The sequence below is a fragment of the Acinonyx jubatus genome, chromosome D1 (genome assembly GCF_027475565.1).
Source record: "Acinonyx jubatus isolate Ajub_Pintada_27869175 chromosome D1, VMU_Ajub_asm_v1.0, whole genome shotgun sequence".
Lineage (NCBI taxonomy): Eukaryota > Metazoa > Chordata > Mammalia > Carnivora > Felidae > Acinonyx > Acinonyx jubatus.
Genome location: NC_069390.1, coordinates 96975987 through 96996482, shown reverse-complemented (window position 1 = coordinate 96996482; position 20496 = coordinate 96975987). Strand labels below are relative to the sequence as shown.

At 59.1% G+C, this 20496-nt stretch overlaps 1 protein-coding gene across 4 annotated transcripts in view; it reads right to left on the bottom strand.

The window, feature by feature from the left end:
- Positions 1–20496, bottom strand: part of BCL9L (BCL9 like) — a 27919-nt gene extending 7423 nt beyond the window's left edge. The window contains exons 1-5 of one of the 4 annotated variants that reach the window (XM_027036673.2): positions 20356–20496; positions 13907–13964; positions 5241–5342; positions 3592–3977; positions 2761–2880 (exon numbers count right to left, since the gene is read on the bottom strand). In XM_027036673.2, coding sequence (XP_026892474.1) covers positions 2761–2880; positions 3592–3977; positions 5241–5266 — 532 coding nt within the window. In that variant the 5' untranslated portion in view covers positions 5267–5342; positions 13907–13964; positions 20356–20496. The remainder of the gene's footprint in view (positions 1–2760; positions 2881–3591; positions 3978–5240; positions 5343–13906; positions 13965–20355) is intronic. The other 3 variants (XM_027036677.2, XM_027036674.2, XM_027036676.2) reach the window with 3 other exon arrangements.

Here is a 20496-nt window from a genome sequence, read left to right as displayed (position 1 = left end):
GCTGGCACTCCCCACCACCCCATCCCAGAGATGCCCAGGGACAGACGGGCTCACTGTTCTGCAGCTCGTGCCGGCAGGGGCCGTTTGTTGTCACACTCTGGCGGTGTGTGTCTGGCTTCTACGCTTACTTGCCCGATACCAGTCCTTGACCACGACGGATAAATTGTGGGGAGCATACAGAGCCGAGGGGGAGGGAAAGTGTGACCCCCGCAAAGAGGCTCCTGTGTGCCTGGCATTCTGCAGGATACTTACAGATGTGATTCCATCTAACCACAACGTCCCTGGGAGGGAGGTGTCACACACCCTACTTTACGGAGGAGGAAACGACTTTGGAAGGATGACATTACTCACCCAAGGTGACACAGCCCATCAGTGCAGAGCTAAAGTTTGAACCCAGGCAGGGACTGCAAAGCCCTTCTCTGAGCCACGCACTATAGCGTGTGTGTGTGTGTGTGTGTGTGTGTGTGTGTGCGCGCGCGCGCGCGCTCCAACGGTGGGGGTGACAGTAGGAGGAGGCCAAGAGGCTGTACAGATCGATGATTCAAACGATGAATGGTTTTGCAAGCGAATCCACCATTAACGGATGTTATGACCTTATGAACATGATAGTCCGTCCCCTTAAGCCTCAGTTGTTTCGTCTACACAATGGAAATACTAACTCCCACTCTGCACAGGAGGCAGGCCAAAGAAATCTGTTTTTACGGTAACTTCAGAACTGTGTCACAAACTAAAAAAAAATCACTCCAAAAACAGAGTTATGAAAGGCTGGCATAGTGGATGCACTCCCAGGGTAGACGGACCGCCCTGAGTATGGACTGAAGTTTGTTCCACGGTCACAAAGTTGATTCTGACTCCTAGCCTAAAAAAAAGATCTACACGTGGTCATTAATGGGACTAGGTAAGTCAGCAGACCCATTCCCACGCCAAGAAAAACAAAAGTTAGGGGCGCCCGGGTGGCTCAGTCAGTTAAGCGTCCGACTCTTGATTTCAGCTCAGGTCATGATCTCATGGTTCGAGGGATCAAGCCCTGCGTCAGGCTCCGTGCTGACAGTGGAGCCTGCTTGGGATTTTCTCTTTCCCTCTCTCTCTCTCTGCTCCTACCCCGCTCCTTCACGCTCTCTCTCAAAATAAATAAACAGACATGAAAAAAAGAAAGAAAAACAAATTTTACATAGAATGACACAGCCAAAAGCTTGGGGGCCCAGGGAGGGCTTGAGAGCTGACCTCAATGTGCAGGGTTGCCCTGGGGAAGAGGAAAGTGCATATTTGGTATACAGAATTAGGACTCCCAGGTACAAGTTAGGGGAGGGAGGCAGGCTTTATTCCAATGAGGAATTTTCTAGTACAATAAGAACAATAGCAAAAGCTAACTGTTCTAAGTGTTACACATAACTATTCATTTTCTCTTCATGCCAACCCTATGAGGTAAATACGTTTACAGATGGGACAACCGAGGCTCTTTCCCCAATGTACACAAATAATAAATGGGAGACCCGGAGTATGAACCAAAGCGGTCTGACTGCACTCTGTGCTACTCACCTCTACATTAGACTGCCCCCAACCTAAGAATTTGGGAATCTAATGACAGAACTGAAACAGCATCAGTGGTTGCCTTAGTTTGGGGTATTGGAAGCTATCAATTTCTCCTTTGTATTTCCCTGTTTCTTTCAATGTTTCTACATCCTGGCAGTCTAATGTTATAAAAGTGAACGAGGGTGGTGGGGGGGCTGAGGGTCCTGGGAGGCAGTGACCAGCCCCATCTATCCCTGATGGGTTCAGTGGGGCTCATGGACCACCTGGGCGGGGGTGGGGGGGAGACTTGGGACCAGATGACCTTTAAACTCCCAGACAGCTGCAGAGGCTTCTGTATTTAATCCCATCCACCGACACGGTCCACTCATTCCACAAACATCTGCTGAGTCTGTTTCCTCCTCTGCAATAGGCATCCTAAGAACACCTACTTCGTAGGGCTCTTGTAGGGATTAACTAAGACAAAGTAGCAAAGTAGCCAGCACATTCTTTTTCTTCCTTCTGTGTAGGGTCCCAGCCCTTGAGAAGTTCACAGTTTAACATTTCTCTGGCTGGCTTCTTCTGCATTAAGTTGTTTCACCCCTCGAACAGGTGTATTCTTTGAGGGGGCCGACCAAATAAACTCGTATGGGCTTCCCAAGGGCAGGACAGTATCTGGTTCTCCCCATTATGTGAGCAAGGCCCAAATACACACTGATCAATACAATAATGAGAGGAAGGGGCATCCACCCACACCCACTCCTCGTCCTGGTGACGCACTCTAGGCATTTGCCAGGAGTCAATTAGAGGTTGGGGAAGGGTGCCAGAGACACAGCCACTGTCAGCTCACACCCAGGCTTAGCGAGACTTCGCGAGCAGAGCCAATGTCTGGCTCCCAGGGATGCAGGACCCTCGCCACCCTCCCTCCACTGACCAGTAGGTGGCAGCAGAGGCCAGGAATTCACGGGAGGAGGTCTAGGTGGTGTGACCAAGAGGGGCCACCCCACCCTACCTCTGTCCCAAGGAAGAGGGGGCCACTGAGCACCTGGAAGGCAGGGGCTAAGCTGTCACATCGCGGGAGGGACAGAGTGACAGGTAGGATGGGAAACAAGTAGCCTGGGCTCCTGACCCCTGCTCCTTGCCCAGACTCAGCCGTCTAAAGCCCTAGGTGAGGAGAGGGAGGCTCCCTCAGGGCAGCCTTCCCCCAGGGGCACAATGGGCCACAGCATCCTGGGATCAATGGGCACTCACTGTGGGTGGCCCCAATGGGCTTGTCGTCTTCCTCGCTGTCGGGTCCTGAACACCATTCGTCCCCACTGTATGGCTGCTTCCGCTCCAGCACACAACGCCGCTTACTCCGGGGTGCCACCTCTGCCCGGGCAGGACAGAGCAGGCAGGGGTCAGAAGGAATGCCCAGAGGCCCTGTCCTCCTACACCCAGGGTCTCCACAGGCCCATTCTCCCAGATGCCCCACCCCAAGAGGGCAATGCCCAGGACATGGTGGGCACTTTGCCAGCCCTTGGCCCCCACCACACCGCCATTTGTTTCTGATTTCTCTCTCCAGCCCCGCTGCCTGTCTCCCTTCCCCCACCCAGCACCAAGCACAGCATAATCCCCAACCACAACTGGTTCTAATTAGGGCTGGGGGGGGGGGGGATGGTGAGGGAGGGGGAAGGCGCTGCTACTCTTCCAGGCCCCAGAGCCTGCTCAAGAGCTCCCACCAGCTGGGATACTAGGGAGGTTCCTAGGAGGTGTGTGGGTCTGCTCCTCACCCCAGAGCACCTCCCTCTCCCCCTCTGGAGGCTCTGGTGGGAAAGCAGAAGAGCAATGAGGCTGACCGGAAGCCCCATCACGCTGGGTGGCCCCTCCATGGGTGGCACCTAAGGATGAGAAATCTCCACCCTGGCCAACCCCACTCCTGAGAGAATGACCAAGTTGGTGGGTATAATGGGGGTAAGAGAAAGGCGACCCTGCATAAATGCTGGAGAGAAGCAAGTGACAGGAATCAGGCAAAGAGGGCAGCAAGCTTGGGCCTTGGACTATGGAACATGCTGGGGTCTTGGGGACCAGGAAAAGGGATACCTTTGGCCTCTGAATCCAGGGATGGGGTCCCAGCCTCTCGCTGCTCTCCAGAGTCCACAGACACGCTCCTCTCCCTCTTCACCTTGCCCTTGAGCGAGCTGAAAGGGGGCACCCCTGCCTGGGGGTTCTTCAGACTTGAGTTGCTAGGTGAGATCTGGTTGGCCTTGGCCCCATGGTTCCCCGCCCCCACGCCCTTCGAGCCCAGGTTGCAGGTGGGTCCTTGGTTCACATTCTGGTGCTGGGATTGGGCCCCGCCATTCCCTGTCTTGCCATGATTGGTCAACTTATTTTCTGGGTGCATTGGCTTGGCTGGGGCTGGGGGGCAGTGGCCGCGTGGGGAGAGCGGCGGGCTCCCTGGAGCTTCTCTCCTCCTGGGGTGGGGTAACCTGGGAGAAGGTGGGAGAGACATGAAAAGTTAATCTTGCTAGGGGCCTAGCGCACCTGATTTTAATGCCCCATCCTGCCTCACCTGGTGGTAGTGGAGGTGGGGGCTGAGTAGCATCTTAAGACCACCAGCTATTCCCTATCTCCCTCCATGGTTTCTCAGACAAGGGCTGAGGTCTTTCTCCACCTTGGGGAGTGAAGATAGGGCAACCCCCTCCACATCTCAGACCCCACGATTCAAGTGGACACCAGGGCCTTGGTTGGCAGAATCCGCCCCCACCCCCAACATCCATCACACTGCAAGCCTCCATGGCAACTCCCCTCCTCTAGCACCTGACCAACACTTAAACAACCTCTTTTAGGGTTTGCTGTGTTCAGACTCCTTCCAAGTTCCTACACACCTCAACTTTCATGTGCCCCTACACCAGCAGGTAAGGGAAATGGGACCTGAGGGTCATTGTTCATGCCCCAGCCCCCTTCCTCAGGGGAAGTGGGGAAACGCACACTGGAGAGTAGTGCCCACTGATCCAGACAGCTCCCCAGAGCAGGGAGGGGGGGAGCCTGAAGGGGGTCCACCGGCAGGCCTGGCAGGCAGGCAGGCAGGAGCAGGAGGAAAGGGGGAGGGGAGTGGCGTGTTAAGCAGAATGGAGTGAAGCTGGAAGCCAAGGATTCCTGCAGCCTAGGCTGCGGGCCCTTTAAGCTCCAGCCCGCTCCCCCCACCGCCTCCCCCTCCCCGGAGACCTATTAATAGCCGCTGGAAAGATCACATCACGGGAGAGGATATTTATCCCCCCTCATTCCACACCAGCTCAGATTTATTTCAGCTCTGCTGTCCTGCTGCTGCCGCCTGGCCCTGTCTGCCGGCTTCTCCTGGGGAAGGGGAGGGAGGCAGGCACCGCCCCTCCCTCCAGCTCCCACCCCCGGCTAGACTGAGGCCAGAGGGCGCCATTGGACCCGACAGTGAGGTGGGCGGGGGTCTGCTCAAACCGTTTTTTTAGGAGGCAAGGGCTGGAAGGGACTGGAGCAGCAGTCATAGCTGATTGCCATTCCCCTCTGTCCCCTGGGCCCAGGCACTAAGGCCGTGGGCTCCTGCCTCAGGGCAGGCCTTCCCATTCTGACCCCCCTTTAGCCCACCGGTGGCCTGGAAGCCAAGTGCCCACAGGGCGCACTTTCCAAGCCAGCACCGCTCAGCCCCGTGACCACTGGGCCCTTCCCTTCCCCGCACTCCACACACACACTTCCCGCCCTCCACGACACCCACACACCTTGTCTTGTTAGCCAGGATCCTCATGGCTCCCACACACAGTGGGGCTACGGCCCCTGTGCGTGCCCAGGGCCCAGCCAGGTACTCGGTACTGGAGCACGGACTGCAGCAACAAGCCCCAAAGAGAAAACTTGTGACTTGGGGAGGGGGTGTGAGAAGGGGAGGGGTGACGGGAGGACCCAACAGCCCTGGGACTAAGGAACTAGAGAGGGTAAGGTGGGAATGGAAAGGGAGGACTACTAGGTGGGGTCTCTATCCTGGAGGCCGGTCCTATCCCCATCCCTCCCGCACCTTACCCTCAGGGAGCTTGCAGTCTCTAGCAAGCACACACCCCACACCCCCCACCCCACCCCGGGCCGCTGAGGCAGAAATCACTAAAAGGATAGGTTGCAAAGGTGCCCGCGTGGGGCTGCCAGGAGGTCTGCTCTAGACCCCTGGGGGACTCCCGCTCCCAGGCACGCCCCTCACCCGGGGTGGGGACCTCCTCACGCCCCGCCCCCAGGGCGCCCGGGGCGTGGAGGGGGCCGGGATGGGGGCAATGCCCCGCCCCGCCCCCAGCTCGAGGCCTAGCCCGTGCCCATTCCAGCAGGCCCGGGCGGGCAGCTAGAGGCCTGGCGGGGCCCCGGGGCTGCAGCTGGGCTCTTCTGGAGACCAGTAACGCTGGCTCAGATTCCTCCCCGACCGCAAGAATGCAGGAGCCTCCCCTCCCCCCCCCCCCGCCCCTGCACCCCACCCCGCCCCCTTCGGCAGAGCCCGAGCGGAGAGGCAGAGCGAGCGAGGGAGCCAGCGAGCGAGCGAGGGAGCGGGAGACGGACAGGACTGCAGCGTGCCTCGCCAGGCCCCGCACGCGCCGCACGGACAGACACACGGCCAAGTGCGGCGATGGGCGGGGCGCGTGCGGCGGCGGGCCGAGGTTCAACCTAGCGCTGGGCGCCGCCTGGCAGGGGCTCAGAGACTCACAGGCACCCAAACTGACTCACACACACTCACAGCACACACGTGGACGGGAAGACAAAGACACGCACGGAGCCCAGGAAACTAAAGGCGCGCCCACGCCGTCCCCGAGGAGGTGTGCTGGAGGGCGAGGGAGGCGCTGGCCCAAGCAAGAGCACGGAATTAGCCTGGGGCACCCGCGGACGCCCAGGCTGCCCGACAGCAGAGAGGGAGCGTGCCGACTCATTGAACAGATGAAAAGACTGAGGCCCGGCCACAAGGGAACCATGGAAAGTTGAGCCTGATAATGACAAAGAACCACGCGCGTGCGCGCACGCACACACACAGACACACACACACACACGCACACGGGGCCATAGATACACCAACAAACAGACTTACACAAGCACCGACGCCCCACCCAACCGCCCCCTACCCTGCCCTCCCCCGCCCCACCGACCGAGTGGGGGAGGGGAGGAGTCTTGGGCCTAGCTTTGCCCTCGTGATAGGCCCAGCCAGACACCGGTACACATTCTCGCTGCTCCCTGGAAGGCTGCTGGAGGCTGGGCTGGAGCTGGAGGCGAGGCGAGGCTCCCTCCCACCCCCCGCCCCCGTGATCCTGTGGAAGTCTAACCCTAATTTAACCCCAGGCATATTGGCCTTCCCTGCTCTAGCTCTGTCTCCGGGAAGAGAGGCTGCTCAGGGGAAGGTTCCAAAGTCCAGGGCCTGGCTGGGAAGCCGCCCGCTGCCAGCCCGCATCTCCTGCAACAGGTCAGAGCAGGAACAGTTAAAGAGTGGGGCTGGAGAAGGCACCTGGGCTTAGGGACAGGCCCGTGGCTGACAAGTCTCGAGCGCTCCCTTTCACCACCGCGCTGATCCTCAAAACTACCTACCACCCAACGGGGACAGCATCCCCATTTCACACCCTGGAAACGGAGATTCGGGAAAAGGGTCTGGGTCATATGACCAGTATGTGGGAGCGCCGAGACCCCATTCCTGGGGTGTTTCTCCGCACTGCAGCGTCTCACCCCCCCCCCCCCTTTGGTGTCATGACGACGCATCAGAGCCTGCACCATATCGGTGGGCTTCTCACAGGCCACCTACTGGGCCCGCCCCCTGTGGGGCAGAGGGGCAGGGCGAGGGCCACCCACTACCTCCTGTGTTTACTTCAAATGTTGGGACCTGTAATAATTTGGGAAGGAGCTGTGAGAAAACTAGTCCTCTCCTGTGTCCCCAGTCAGGCCGGGGCCCCTCCTCAGAAGAATCTCGGAGTGACCCTCCCGACTCCCTCTCGGACTCCACCCCCTCGCTCCCACCCCGCCGCAGGGCGAGCTGAGTCAAGCACAGATGAGTCAGGACTTTCCCATCTCTCACACCTCCCCCCCGTCTACCCCTCAGGAGTCTGCCCCAGCTCCCAACGACCCCTCATCCTCACACATTCACAGGCCCAGAAGAGACCTGGAAGGCCTGGGGATGGGGGTAGAAGGGCTAATTCCTGGAGGGTGCAGTTTTTCACCACCGAGTAAAGGGGACTTCCCAGCACTAGAGCAGAAGCCCCTGGGATGAGTGAAAGGAAAGGCACCACCGGGCTCTGGGAACAGCGCTGTGGCTCCCTCTTAGAGGGTAGGGTGGGGAGTGGTGACCTGTGCTCACAAACAGGCTTCAGTCACCCGAGTGAATGGCCAGGAGCACACCCTGAGAACAGAGCCCAGGAGGCAGTTGAGACAAAGAACCTCAGATCAGCTGCTTTGCTGGTTGTCTTCCTTGGGGGAGGTGGGGGCTGGGGGGGGGAGCCAGCGGACCTGACCCCAGCTGGGGGAGAAGACCAGGAGGCTTCCACGGATGCTCAACACAGAACCGCCACAGGTAACAACAGGCATTCACACACGGGTTAGCAACCTGCTTATTTCCAGCTGCCCCCACACTGGAAGCCCCTGCTTGGTTCACCAGCCAGCCCACCGGTCTCATTGCCTAGCTCAAAACCATCCAAGACACGCAGTGAGAAAATGGCTTGGAGGCTCCATGCTCCCCCCATACAGTGGGCAGACACCTCTAGAGAGGAAATGGGCTGCCTGGGCCCTCTGTGATGGCCGAAAGGTCAGGGCCCTGCTAGAGCAATAGGGGTAGGATTATTGTCCCCTGGCTCAGGGAGACGCAGCTCCCAAGACAACAAGGTCCGGGTGCCCCTTCCTCCTGGGTGTCAGGATACCTTGGTCCCTAGAAGCTCTCCCCTACCACCCAGGTCACTTCCTCTTCCTGAGGTGGTGACTCAGCCAACAGGGGAGGTCAAGGACTCATACCCCAGCAGGAAATCTGCTCAAGGACCAAGGTATTGCTCTGGGACCCTCTATGGGGACTCGTAGACTCAGAGGCCTTCCCCTTGCCCTAGTTCCTAGCACCTCTCCCCCTTTCCCCCCACCTCCTGCCAAAGGAGACCATGCAAATCAACAATTTTTGTCTGGTTGACAAACCACCTCACCCCACCTGCAGCCTCAGGGTGACGCCAGGCAACCTCAATTCTCCAGGGACATGGCAACTTCTGGCCCCAGACTACTGTAGTCTGGGGGCTCTGAACAGGGTGCTTCTGGCGGGGGGGGGGGGGATGCTGCCCATTCTGGTGCCCACTGTCCCTTCTGGAGGCCGCAGAACAAGTGGCATTGCCTAGACAAGCTTGAAGTCACCTCACTTGGCTCCTTCAGCCAGTGCCAATGTGGCCAGGCCTTGGGACACAGTCATGCCCTGGCAGTGGGGTGCCCCCAAAGGCTGCTGCCCAATCCCTGGCTGCTCCCTCCCTCGGGGGGGAGGGGGAAGGGAGGGTGGGGGGCACAAGGAAACAAGACAGGGCAGGAAGCCCAGGCAGGCGGCGGGCACTCTGGGCCAGGCACAAACAGCCAACACAGGAAACCACAGCCCACCCCCGCCCACCCCACCCGCCCAAAGCTCTGGGAGAGAGGAGTTGCCAAGAGGCTGGTACCCCGACTGGGGCAAGGGCCTGGGGTTAGCCGGGGGCAAGGCGGGAGCAAGCAGTTCTTCAGCCTTCTCTCTGCCCCAGACCCTACCTGGGGAGGGGGAGAGGAAGCCAGGCTGGCAAGGGACGGTGCTGCCTCTTTAAATCCACCGAAATCCTGAGCTAGGCCCAACCCAGCTCTGGTTTCACAGGAAGGAAAGGAGCTCAGGAGCCAGTAGGGCAGGCGGTGGTGTCTGGAATTAGCCCCACCGGCCCAAATATATCTGGTCTCCGCCTGCCACCCCACTGGCACTTCCTGCCCCCTGGCACCTGCACCACGGTGGGGGTGGGAGAGGGTCTAGGTGCTACTCCCTACCCAGTGGGAGACCCTGGTCTCTGGAGTTGTCCTGTTGCTGGGTACACGTGGGTGGGAGGTGACCTCCCAAAGCCTTCCCAGAAGGGAGGAATGGGCAGGGTAGCTCCCTGAGGGCCCTCACCTGGCCTGTCCTCCAAGGGGTTAATCTGGCCCCTGTTTGGGGGGGGGGGGTAGGGGTGGCCTAGGAACCTCCTCCAAACTGCCTGGCGGCTGGGAACAATGGGGCCATTGTGGGAGGACCGGAGTGCGGGCAGACTTGCTGGCACAGCCAGCCAGGCGGGACCTCACCCAAAGCCGGCCTGCCTGCCGCACCGCTCTCTCCCCCAGGTACTGCCAGCGGCCCAGACGTCCTCCCAACCCCCTCCCCTCGCCCGCCTGGCCCAGACCCCTGGCACCAGCAGCACCTGGAGGGCCCTCAAGCTCTGCCCACGTTGACATCCAGACTGCTCTGACCCTACAGGAAGCAGGGGCATGTGGGCCAGGGCCGCGTGGGGGTGGGGACTGACGAGACAGGATGTGTGCCTGTGATCCTCCTGCAGGGAAGACAGGAAGGCCAAACGGGGTTTCTGGTGTCAGTCCTGGCACCCTCAGGCCAGAAGGGCTTAGGGGATTGTGAGACCAGTGACCGGCAGGGTCCCCTGCCCCCAGGCCTCCTTTCCCACACTCATTCCATAAACCTGCTCCCTGAGGAGATCCTGCCCCAGCAGCCTCACCTTCTGGGGTCGGGACACTGGCAGGCAGTGCGAGTGATGCAGGGCAGTGAGAACTGGGTTTGCAGTCAGACAGACAAGGTGCCAGTGACATCCCGCCCTTTCTGAGCTATGGGACTTGTCCCTCTGAGCCCGTTTCCTCATCTGCAAAATGAGGATACGTTTACAGGGTGAGATACTAGTAGTGAAATAGCTAACAGAACACGTATGACATACTCAGCCCTCAGGAAACCACCTTTGGCCCTGATACCCCCTTCTTTGCCCCCTGCATAGCACCCAGATACGTGGGCATTTGGTAAAGGTGGGCATTTGCCCTTGGAGTATCCCAGGGAATGGGGCCTGTGGACATCATATCAATGGTACCAAGTACAAACGCTTGGCTCTTCCTCTGCCCTTCTGGAAGAGGCCAGCTCCCTCAGCTAGCACTCCCCTGGGTATCAGTAGATGTACTGACATACACTTGAACCCACAGTGTGAACCCCCAAAGTGATGACGTTCTCCGCTCTCTTAGCTTCCGGTGTGTGTCTCAAAGCCTCAGGCGGCAAGTGGAAGGGGTTTTCCTTCAGTAGTGGCCTGTATCCTCCAGCCAGGCATCCCTCTCCCCGTCTGACCCCTTGGTAGTATCCTGCAGGGTTTGGGCTGGAGGAAGCTGGGGCCTCCTTTCTTGCCATGCGCATCTTTAAAGGGTGAAGGGTCCAAGAGAGCAAGAAAAGCAACTGGCACAGGCAGTTCTGGAAAGCATGGGTCCAGGGAGAAGACCTGTCCTCTTCTCAACTAGAGAGGGCTATCCCTCTCAGGGTGGCTCCCCGAGCCCCCAAAGGGTTAACAAGGCCCTAAAAATAACCTGCTCCCAGCAGGACCCGCTGATTGGAACCCTCCAGCCATCTGTTCCCATTTTCTCCTGTTCACATTGGAACATCTGAAACCAGCCCCAGAGCCCCAGCCCGATCCCAAAAATAGCCCCAGCCTGCCCAAGGAACAGGCCCCAGGGGCTGGGCATAGGCAGCATGGCCAGCCCGGCAGTGAGGCATGGCCCAGGCCAACTCTGAGCCCTCACTTTCAGGCCCATAGAAGGGAGGTGTCCTCTCTGGTCCCAGAAGGAGGTGATGAGCAGAGCCAGGGTCTCCAGCCCACTCATCTTGGTACCAGGCCAGAGTACCAGGTCCTCATCTTGGTACCGACCAGCCAAGCCCAGGTCTCAGACCCAGGAGCCCTGGGATCCTAGCTCTGCCACATCTTAATCCTCTTTGTCCTGAGATTTGAATACTCGCTCCGCAGAAGATCCAAACCACCCGTCTGCAGAGCTCCCCCTGTTGTGGGTACCCCATGCCTGCTGCCTACTCCTGGGCTCCTCATCCAGAAGTTCCCAAGCCTCATCCCCTCCACTGTCTCACTCCTACCCCAGGGCTCACAGGACCCTTCTCACCCAGGGTCACTCAGCATCCCCCCTGCCCCACGGCACACAGGGCTGAAGCAGATCTCTTTCCAGCACTGCCCACACTCAAGCAGCCCAGGAAAAGAGTCCTCTGGCCACGGTGGACGCCAATATGACCCCACCCCACCCCCGGGGGTTCAGGATGCCTCCTCCCTGCCGGCTTGTGTACAGCAGGTGCCAGGCAGGCCCATCTGGGCTTCTATACATATCCCGGGCCTGGGCACTGCTCTGCCACACTTGGGGAAAATGTCCAGGCAGGGTACAGGGAATCTAGGGGACCCTGGACCCTGGGGCAGGCCTCACAGCTGCCATCCAAGTCACAGCTCCACACTGCCATGGCTCTCCCCAAGGAAGGTCCCTGACCTCTTAGGCCAGGAAGGAGAGGAGGCAACCAGTTAAGCCATTTAAGGACAGAATGTAGCGTTTCAGCCTGGTGAAGAACAGAGCAACAGGGATGGGATGGTGGGAGGGGTGCTCAAGTTGAGCTGAGCCAAGCAGCCCGGGGGAGGGAAAGCTCAGCCTGAGAAGTGCTGGCAGACCGGGAGGGACATGTCCTAAGTCCCCCAGGCTCCTCTCTGGGCCTCTGGCTGTTTGGCAAACTTGCAACTCAGATGTTGGTGGGCTCCAACAGTGGGGAAACTGAGGCAGCAAGAAAGTGAGTCTGGAAGGGTATTAGAATCCGGGAATCTGAAGTGCTGGAAAGGTTGCCCCCCCCCCCCCACTCCTCCCACCGGCCATCAGTTCTTCCCTGCTAGAGCACCACTGGGAGGGTCGGGAGGGGAAGGGTCGGGGGTTCCTGCAGAAAGCCGTGACTAATAATGAAGAGAAGCAACTCTAGCATTTATTGAGCACTTGCTCTGTAACATCAGACTGCCCCTAATGCTTCATTTCACATGCATGATCTGATTTAATCCTCCCCATAACGCCACAAAAAAGTACTTTCCTGATCCCCACCTTTAAGGCACAGGGAAGCTAAGTAACTTGCCGAAGGTACACAGTCCAGAATTGGAAGAATCAGGATTTGAACCCAGACCCGCCAGCAGTTGGGTTCGTAACCATTTTGCAATACAGATTCACCCTGGATCGGCTTTGACGAGAGAACGGGTGCCCCTCACTCATTCCGCACACACTCCCTCCACGCCTGATGTGCGCCAGGTCCTGGCTAGAGGCCCCCAGTTCCTGCCCAGGGAAGAGATCAAAGAGAGGGCACCAGTCCCCACCCCCTCAGCACAGGTGCCCTGAGAGCAAAGTTCTCTAGGGCCCCCAGTCCTACCCACCCCCAATCTGCTAAGTCCTCACCCATCCTGGTCCCTAATAGTGGGAAGGGAGCCAAGCAAGTTACCATGACAACAGCACAGGGCCCCAGCTGAGAGAGGCCCCTAGGCTGGCGGTGAGTCTGCCGCCCCTCTCACTCTCCAGGTGGGGGTCGAAGGTCAAGTGGGACTCACTAGTGAGGGTGGAGTCTAAACCCTGCCCCCACACCTGCTCAGCCACACCTGTCACTGCTCCCCTCTTTTTTCAGGGCTCCAGTTGGAAACAGGACCACTTCCTGCCAGTCCCTGAGGGGTAGTGGCCTCCAGCAGGGAAGGAGGGTGGGGGGATTAGAAGCCCCTCCCTCCTGAGGACAGTCTGAGAGAAGGGCCTCCTCCTGGTCCTCAGCCTTCTCCAGCTTTCCCTAGTCAGTCCAGGAGCCTACAGGCGTGTTTGTTGTGAATTCAGAGAGTTGTTGCTAAGTAAGGAAGGAGGGGAGGGAGGGGAGGGAGGGAAGGAGGGGGGTGGTAGTAGGGAGAGAGCCTCTATGTGTGTGTGTGTGTGTGTGTGTGTGTGTGTGTGTGTGTGTGTGTGTGTGTGTGTCTAGAGGCCAGGGCAGAAACCACATTACGGTGGCTGGTAGCCACCCTGGCTTTGACTCAGCCAGCTGAGGCCAAAGCCAGGACAGAGCGGGGCAAGTACTTGGGATGACCAGGAAACTGTACCTTGCCCTCCAGGGGTGATTGGCCAGGAGCTCCCCACCTCCCACCCGGATGGGATCCAGCTAAGAAAAGGATTGGGACTTTCACTGGAGTGGCGCTTTAACCCTTCCTGCCCCGCCCCGCCCCAAGGCTCCGCAGCTCCCCTCCAATGGGTGTAAGAGGGCGAAAGGAGAAGTGGGGGCAGAAAGCCAGGAGGAGGGCGCCCAAGACAAAAAGCCAAGCGGGAGACTCTGGCAGACAAGAGAGCAGCGAGGAGGCTGCGGAGGGCACACAAAAGCACACGGAGCTCTCACCTCAGGAGCAAAGTGTGACGGGCTCAGGCTCAAGGGTGTGGTCTGGGAAGGGGGCTCCCTGTGGAGAGACGGTCAGAGCTAGAAGCCCAAGCCAGCAATCTCTGCCCCTGCTCCTCCCATAACCCCAGCCCCTCCCCCAACATGCACACCACATAAACGTGTACACACAGACACACAGCCTGCAGCTCCAGGAAGTCTCTGAGCAACTCGGACACCCCCACCCCCCCCCCACCAACTCCAGAACTTCTGTGGATTGGCTGGGAGCCAGGCCTGACCCAGCTGCTGCACCACACCGCTCCCCCTCCCTATCCTGGAAGCAGGAAAGGAGAAGGCACTGGAAGATGCCTTTGAGAGAGAGAGGAGGGGCCGATGACTCCCATGACCTGGCCTGAGGTTCTGGGGGAAAGGATGGATGGGGAGACCTGAGGACCCTGGCTTTCAGTGCCCGCCGCCCCTAGGGCTATCCTATGTCAGAGAAAAGAAGGGTGCCTCTCCTGAGCCCCTGTGTGGTCTCTTTGGCTACACCCCTTATCCCCTGAAGACGCAAAATCCCCACTGGCCTCGGTGGGAGGACCTGGGGTAAGAGAATCAGGCTTAGCCGTTCAGTAGGAGGGGGGCTGGGTGAAGCTCCCACAGGCAGGCGGGAGGGAGGCTGGTGGCTGGGCTCAGTTTGTACTGGGGGTCAAAGGGGAGTTCTTTTCCGAAGAATTCTGGGAGAGACGCCAACTAGAGCAAGCTGCTAACCACCCCTCCCTCTCTCTCTCTGCACTGGGGGCAGGGGGGTGTCCCTGCCAACCAGACTTAACCCTGTCCGGACTGTGTTGTTCCCAGGCCCAGGATGGGGGAGTTGGGTAGACTTCCAGTTGAGCTCAACTTCCAGTTCAAGGGGGGCAAGTGCGGAGTTTCTGCCAGAATGAAGCTGGTTCCACATAGCCCCATCTGGTAGCACCCTGCCCTACCGCCACCTGGGTGACTTTTCTAGGCTCATCTCCTGAAGGTGTCTGCGGTGACGTGTGTGTGCGTGTCTCAGAGACAGAGATTGAGAAACAAACTGAAAATTCCTTGCCAAAGCCCTCCCCTTGCTGGGTCACTGAGCACTGTACCAACCTGTGCCTCTACCCCTCCCTTCCTCCCACTGTGTCCTGGGACCAGAGGCCATGGGGGTGGGGGGAAAGGACAGCTTATCCTTCTGCCTACCTCCTGCTGCTGTCTCCACAGGCCCTTGACTCCTACAAACAGCCCCTGCCGTGGCCCTCTTCTTCCTCACTGATTTGACCCAAGTGCTACTGGAGGGAAGCATCCAACTGTAGCCAGAGATCCCAGGATGGGAAACTGAGTCATAGCGAGACATCAGGGTTTCCAGTGCCTGAATCCCAGGCTGACATAACAACATAACTCTGCTATCACCACCCTTGCTTTAGCCAAAGAAAAACCCCAAAAAACAAAAAACAGCCCCTCTGGCACCACCCACCACCCCCTCCCCGCCCCACTGCAGAGCACAGTCTAACTGCAGAAGGGACAGATAAGATTCAACATCAGGAAGGACTTCCCAGGATCCAAGCTACAATGGCAGCTGGCCCCACCCCAAATGCCTCATATTTCTGGGGTGAAACATCACACCCCTAGGATTCCAGCCCCTTCTGTCTTCTGTGAAGGTGGGAAACACAAACGTCTTGTGTCGTTTTACTGTCTGCCCCTAGCCAGAGAAGTCAACTTTCCTGAATCTTAAATTAGCCACCACCAAGCTCCCAGGTCTGATATGGCTGGATGTTCCTCATCCCTGCGGGAAGGAAGTGACTGGGGTAGAGGGGTAATCCCCTTTCCTAGTCCTTTCGGGCACCGGGCCTCCCTGTGACAGCCGCCACTGTATCATCAGGTCAAGAAGACGGTGCACTGATAGTTTGGGGATTGCTCAACATGCTGGGCATCTGCGAGGGGCAGAGGAAGAGAGGCCAGCCCTGGGGATAGTTTATCCCAAAGTCTCCCCACTCCACCACTTTCTCTCCAAGGACCAGAAGCCTTGGCCCCACTCCAGGAAACCTCCCTATCAAGGGACAGAGGACTCCATGTCCCAGGTCGCTGCAGGGAGACCTGTGACGACACACCCCAGACATGTTCAAAGGGAGGAGGAGAGAAGTGAGAACAGAAGCAGAGCACACACGTGCACAAACGCACACACATCCACACACGTACACTCATCAAAGAGACACAACCCCAGGCATACCCACTCCTTACAGATACTCCCCATAGGTGCAACTGAGACACAGACACAATTCCCAAAGATACACATCCGAGATACTTCCTAAAAAGTAACCCCAAACTCCCTAAGAATGGCTCAAAACCCACAGAGGCTGCCATCCTCATAGAGAATGAGGAGATCTCAAGAATCACAAAACACATGGGCCAGTCACACAGAACTGCTGACAGAAGATACACCCACAGTGGGATACACACATACACTGGCGTGCACGCGCACGCACACACACAGAGTAGTATGCACGTGGCTGAGTGTTAGCACTCAAACTCACACACACATACCCTGGCAATGCACAGCGTGAGGTCAGATTAGAGGACTAAGTTCTGGGCTAGTGGGGAGGAGGGGAGGCAGAGGGGGGTGGAGAAGTACTCAGGGATTTCAAAACAATCTTGGTTTCGAAATGCTGGAAATGCTGGATTCAGGGCCATTCCCAGTTGAGGCTGGAGGGGGGGGTGGGGAGTAAGGGGGAGGGAAAGACAGGCCGGTGCAGGGCCACCAGCCCTTTGGAGGAGGGGGTTGGACAGAGGGAATCCCAGCCTCCTCTGGGAGAAGGGGGCCTAGAAGAGACACCAAGGTTAGGAGGGGCAGGTGGTCCAGGACCAAGCAGGAAGGGCCTGGGGTGGAAAGGAGGCAAAAGAGGAGAGGGCTCCCCTTTGGCCACTGACTGAAAAAGTAAGAAGACAGGGAGGCCACCCCTCCCCCTGAGGAGTGAGAGGAAGAGGGAAGCTGCCTGTGCCCACTTCCCCCAATTATGGGCAGTGGTAAACACCTTCTGCCCTACAGAGTAGCCGCCTGGCTGCCCTTCTCCACCAGCTAGCAGAGCCCCAAGGTGGGCCCAAAGCTAAGGGGTCCGAGAAGGTGGGGGGATAGCTAGGCCCTGCAGGGCTCAGAGATCTTTCCTGGGACCCGAGCCTCCCCATACTCAGAGCAGGGTGGGAGACAGCTGCCTGGGAACCAGGAGCTTCCCTCTTCTTCATGGGGGGGGGGGGGGGGAGGAGGCTTTGGGGAGACTGAGGGAGTACAACACACCCCCGCACCCAGGAAGTCACCCCTTTCCTCCCAGGGCAGCAGAATGCCCTCCATGCCCCTCCCCCAACCTCTGGGGAAAGTCGGTAGTTCTCTCCCAGGGAAGGGAGGTCAGGCCAGGCTGGGGGTGGGGCTCTGGAGGCCTGGCCCTGGCACCCGGCAGAGGAAATTCCAGGCTGTAACTCCAGGCTGCCTTTAGGGCCGCCCATCCAAGTGACATGCAGCACCTCAAGAGTGCTAGTACAGGGGCGTCCTCCACTGAGACCCTCAGCTCCCAGCCTCTGGCTACCTAGCCCTCCAATGGGCTCTAGCCCCAGCTCTAGTAGATAAAGGACAGGACCTGGGGAAACTTAGGACTCTCTGGGCGAGCCTCCACCAGCCCCATCCTGGCCCCTTGGCCACTCAGAGCCTCCTTTTCCCAAATCCCCGGGGGGCAGCCCCTACAGTGTGGCTAAGGGTGGGCAGCTGCCAGGGCTGGCAGGCAGGGGCACAGATGCCAAACTACAGCAGCCGGGCGCTCAACAGGTTGAGCCAGTCCCTGGAACAGCCAGCCCCACCCCAGGGAGAGCGGGCCTGGCAGAGGCTCCCTGCCCGCGGCACCCAGCCTGTACCCGCTTGGCTCCCACGGCTGCCCACTTTCCCACGGTGCCATCCCCCTCTGCCCCCTCCCCCCCCGGGTCAGCACCCGGGCAGCGCCCAGGGCTCCTGGCGCAAGGAAGGGATGCCATTTCCCCGTCACCCCTGGATGCCAGGCTCTTGGGGTGCCTCACTACCAGCAACCAAGGAGCCCCAGAAGAGCAAGCATGGCATCAGGACAACAAGAACTCCAAAGTGCCCCCCACCTCCTTGCAGGCTTTTCCCGGTCCTGGGGAGACAGGACACTCAGACACCCTGGCTCCCTGCAGCTGCCCCGTCCCCTGGGCGCTGGGGCAGAAGTTCAGCCTGTGGCGCCAAAGGCAGTGTGGGGGTGCCCCCAGCTCCTGTCTCAGACTCCCTGGAGGAGGGGCTGCAGAGCTGGGTGACCGCTGGCCCCTTCCGCTCCTGCCAGAGCTTCTGCTACCTGCAGCGCTGGTCCCTTCCTTCCACCCCACTGCTGGGCTCCACGGAGCTCCGTCCCAGCCACTCCCCCACAGGCAGGCATCCCCCCTTTGCAGGCATCTCCTTTAATCTAAAGCAGGTGCCAGGCATTCCAGCCCTGGCTGAGTCGACATTGTCACCCACTAGGCCTCTGCCCAGAAGGCTACTGCCCTGCTCATTCATGGAAGACGAGTCCCCAGCCCAGGGCTCCCGCTTAACCCAGGTACCCAGACACTGGGGTGGGGGCGGGGGGCGGGAACTCCCCAGACAGGCACGGGCGCCCAGCACAGGTTCAATAAGCAAGTTCACTGGACCCCACGTTACCACTGCTGTGCTAGCCCCAGATTTCTGTGGACCACCAATCCCTCTCCAGGACTCTGTAATCTCTTCCCGCCTTGACCCTCAACCCCAGTAGTTAAAGACTCCTTTTGAACCTCCACATGGACCTCCACAACCCATCTCCAGCCATAGGGCCCCTGCTATCCCAAGCATAAGAGTTACTCTGGATCTAAGATTATGCCATTCTATCCCTGACCAGCACCTTCGGAAACATTAAGCTCCCCTTCCCCTAATCAAGAACAACACAGGTAAGCAGAGAACCTCTGGAGGGAGGCAGCGAGAACCAGACCGGGTTCTCCAAGGCCAAGGAGCCTGATCTCTTAGGGGAGTGAGCACCTTCCTCCCTTACCAGACTTCCTCGGCCCCTCACCTTCCTTGCCCATTCTCACTGGGTCCTGAGGCTTCTATCAGCAGACAATTCACAGATGACACCAGAAAGACAGGGCCTAATCACGCTCTTCCCCTGGGGCCACGAAAGCATGGTCTTGACCCAGAGAAGGCGAGATGGTGCTGGGGGCTGTGGGGGGCAGCAGAAAAGCCAGGCCCAACAGAAGTGGCTGCTTGCTGGAGAGGCTGAGGAGCAGGGAGAACCGGGGCAGTGGAAGCCCACCCACCCTGGAGGTCTCACTCAGAGAGCTGCCCAGAGGCATCAGTAGGATTCCAGCTGATACAGTGTGCAGACAGCTTTCCTAGGTAAAACAGGAAACCAAGGCCAAAGATCAAGTGGGCCTCAAGCCCCCTATCCCATGGCTCAGTCACATGCCCAGCTCACCTTTCCCAAGCAACACTTTTTCTCTCTGCAGCAGAGCACCCCCCCCCCCACCCAGACACAGACACACACCCCAAGCAGCAGACAGACTGAAGGAGGGAGGAGGGGTGTCAGAAAAACCCGGAAGGAAGGAGGCTGGACAGACAGACAGAAGCAGATCCTGGCTTCACTGCTCCAGAGAGACACCCTCCAGACTCCCAGACTGTGAGGGACACTCTCTTTCTCTGCTCCCAAGAGGGAGAAGGGGAGAGTAGACTTAGTGTCTCCTGAAACCAAATTCCAGTAGCTCTGGGATAGGACATACCCCCAGACAAGTGAGAAGCCCTAAGCCTCACTTCTCTTCCCCATATTCCTCCCCCACGTCTTCGGGGGGGGGGGGGGGACCAAGGCAGAGGGAGCCTCCCCTTAGCAGAGCAGGGACACCTCCAAGGAACTGTGCGACTGCCCCACCCCCCCAGCCAAGCCCACACCACTGAGAATCCTTGGCAGGGAGACTCCTCCAGTCACAGCCCCTGCTGCACCTAGGCACTGCTTGGGGGCAGAGGGTAACCCCAGCAATCCCCAATCCCAATGTACCTCTTTCTGGAGGCTCCCATTAGCCAGGGGAGGAGTGCTGGGGTGCTGAGACCCAAGGGGTTGGTGAGCCTGGGAGGGGGACTACATCTCCCAGAAGCCCCCAGGGCAGGGTTGCTGCTCCAGCTGGCCCAAGGCCGGCCTTGTTCTCTGCGCTAGGGTGGCAGGGTCCCCTGATTGCCCCTAAGCCCTCCCCCCTGAGCTCTGGGGCTGCCAACCTGATTGGGGGCCCAAGAGTAGCCACCACAAACCCTGAGGGCGTCCCCCACCCCTTAAACAGCCTAGGGGTGTGTGCCAGAGGGCAACAATCAGGCTGTGTTCCCCCTTCCCAGTTCGAACTGGATCTCCCTCCTCGCGCCTCTGCCTGCCTGGCATGACTTTCGCCCTCGGCCCCAGCCCACCCCTCACCTCGCGCCGGTCGGGGGTCCTCACGCCAGGCCGGAGCTGGACACCATGACCAGGTCAGGGTCGGTGACTGGATTGGGGTCCTCCGGGTTGCCAGTTGGAGGTGCGGAGGGGGGCGGGCAGGCGGTGATCTTTTGATGCTGG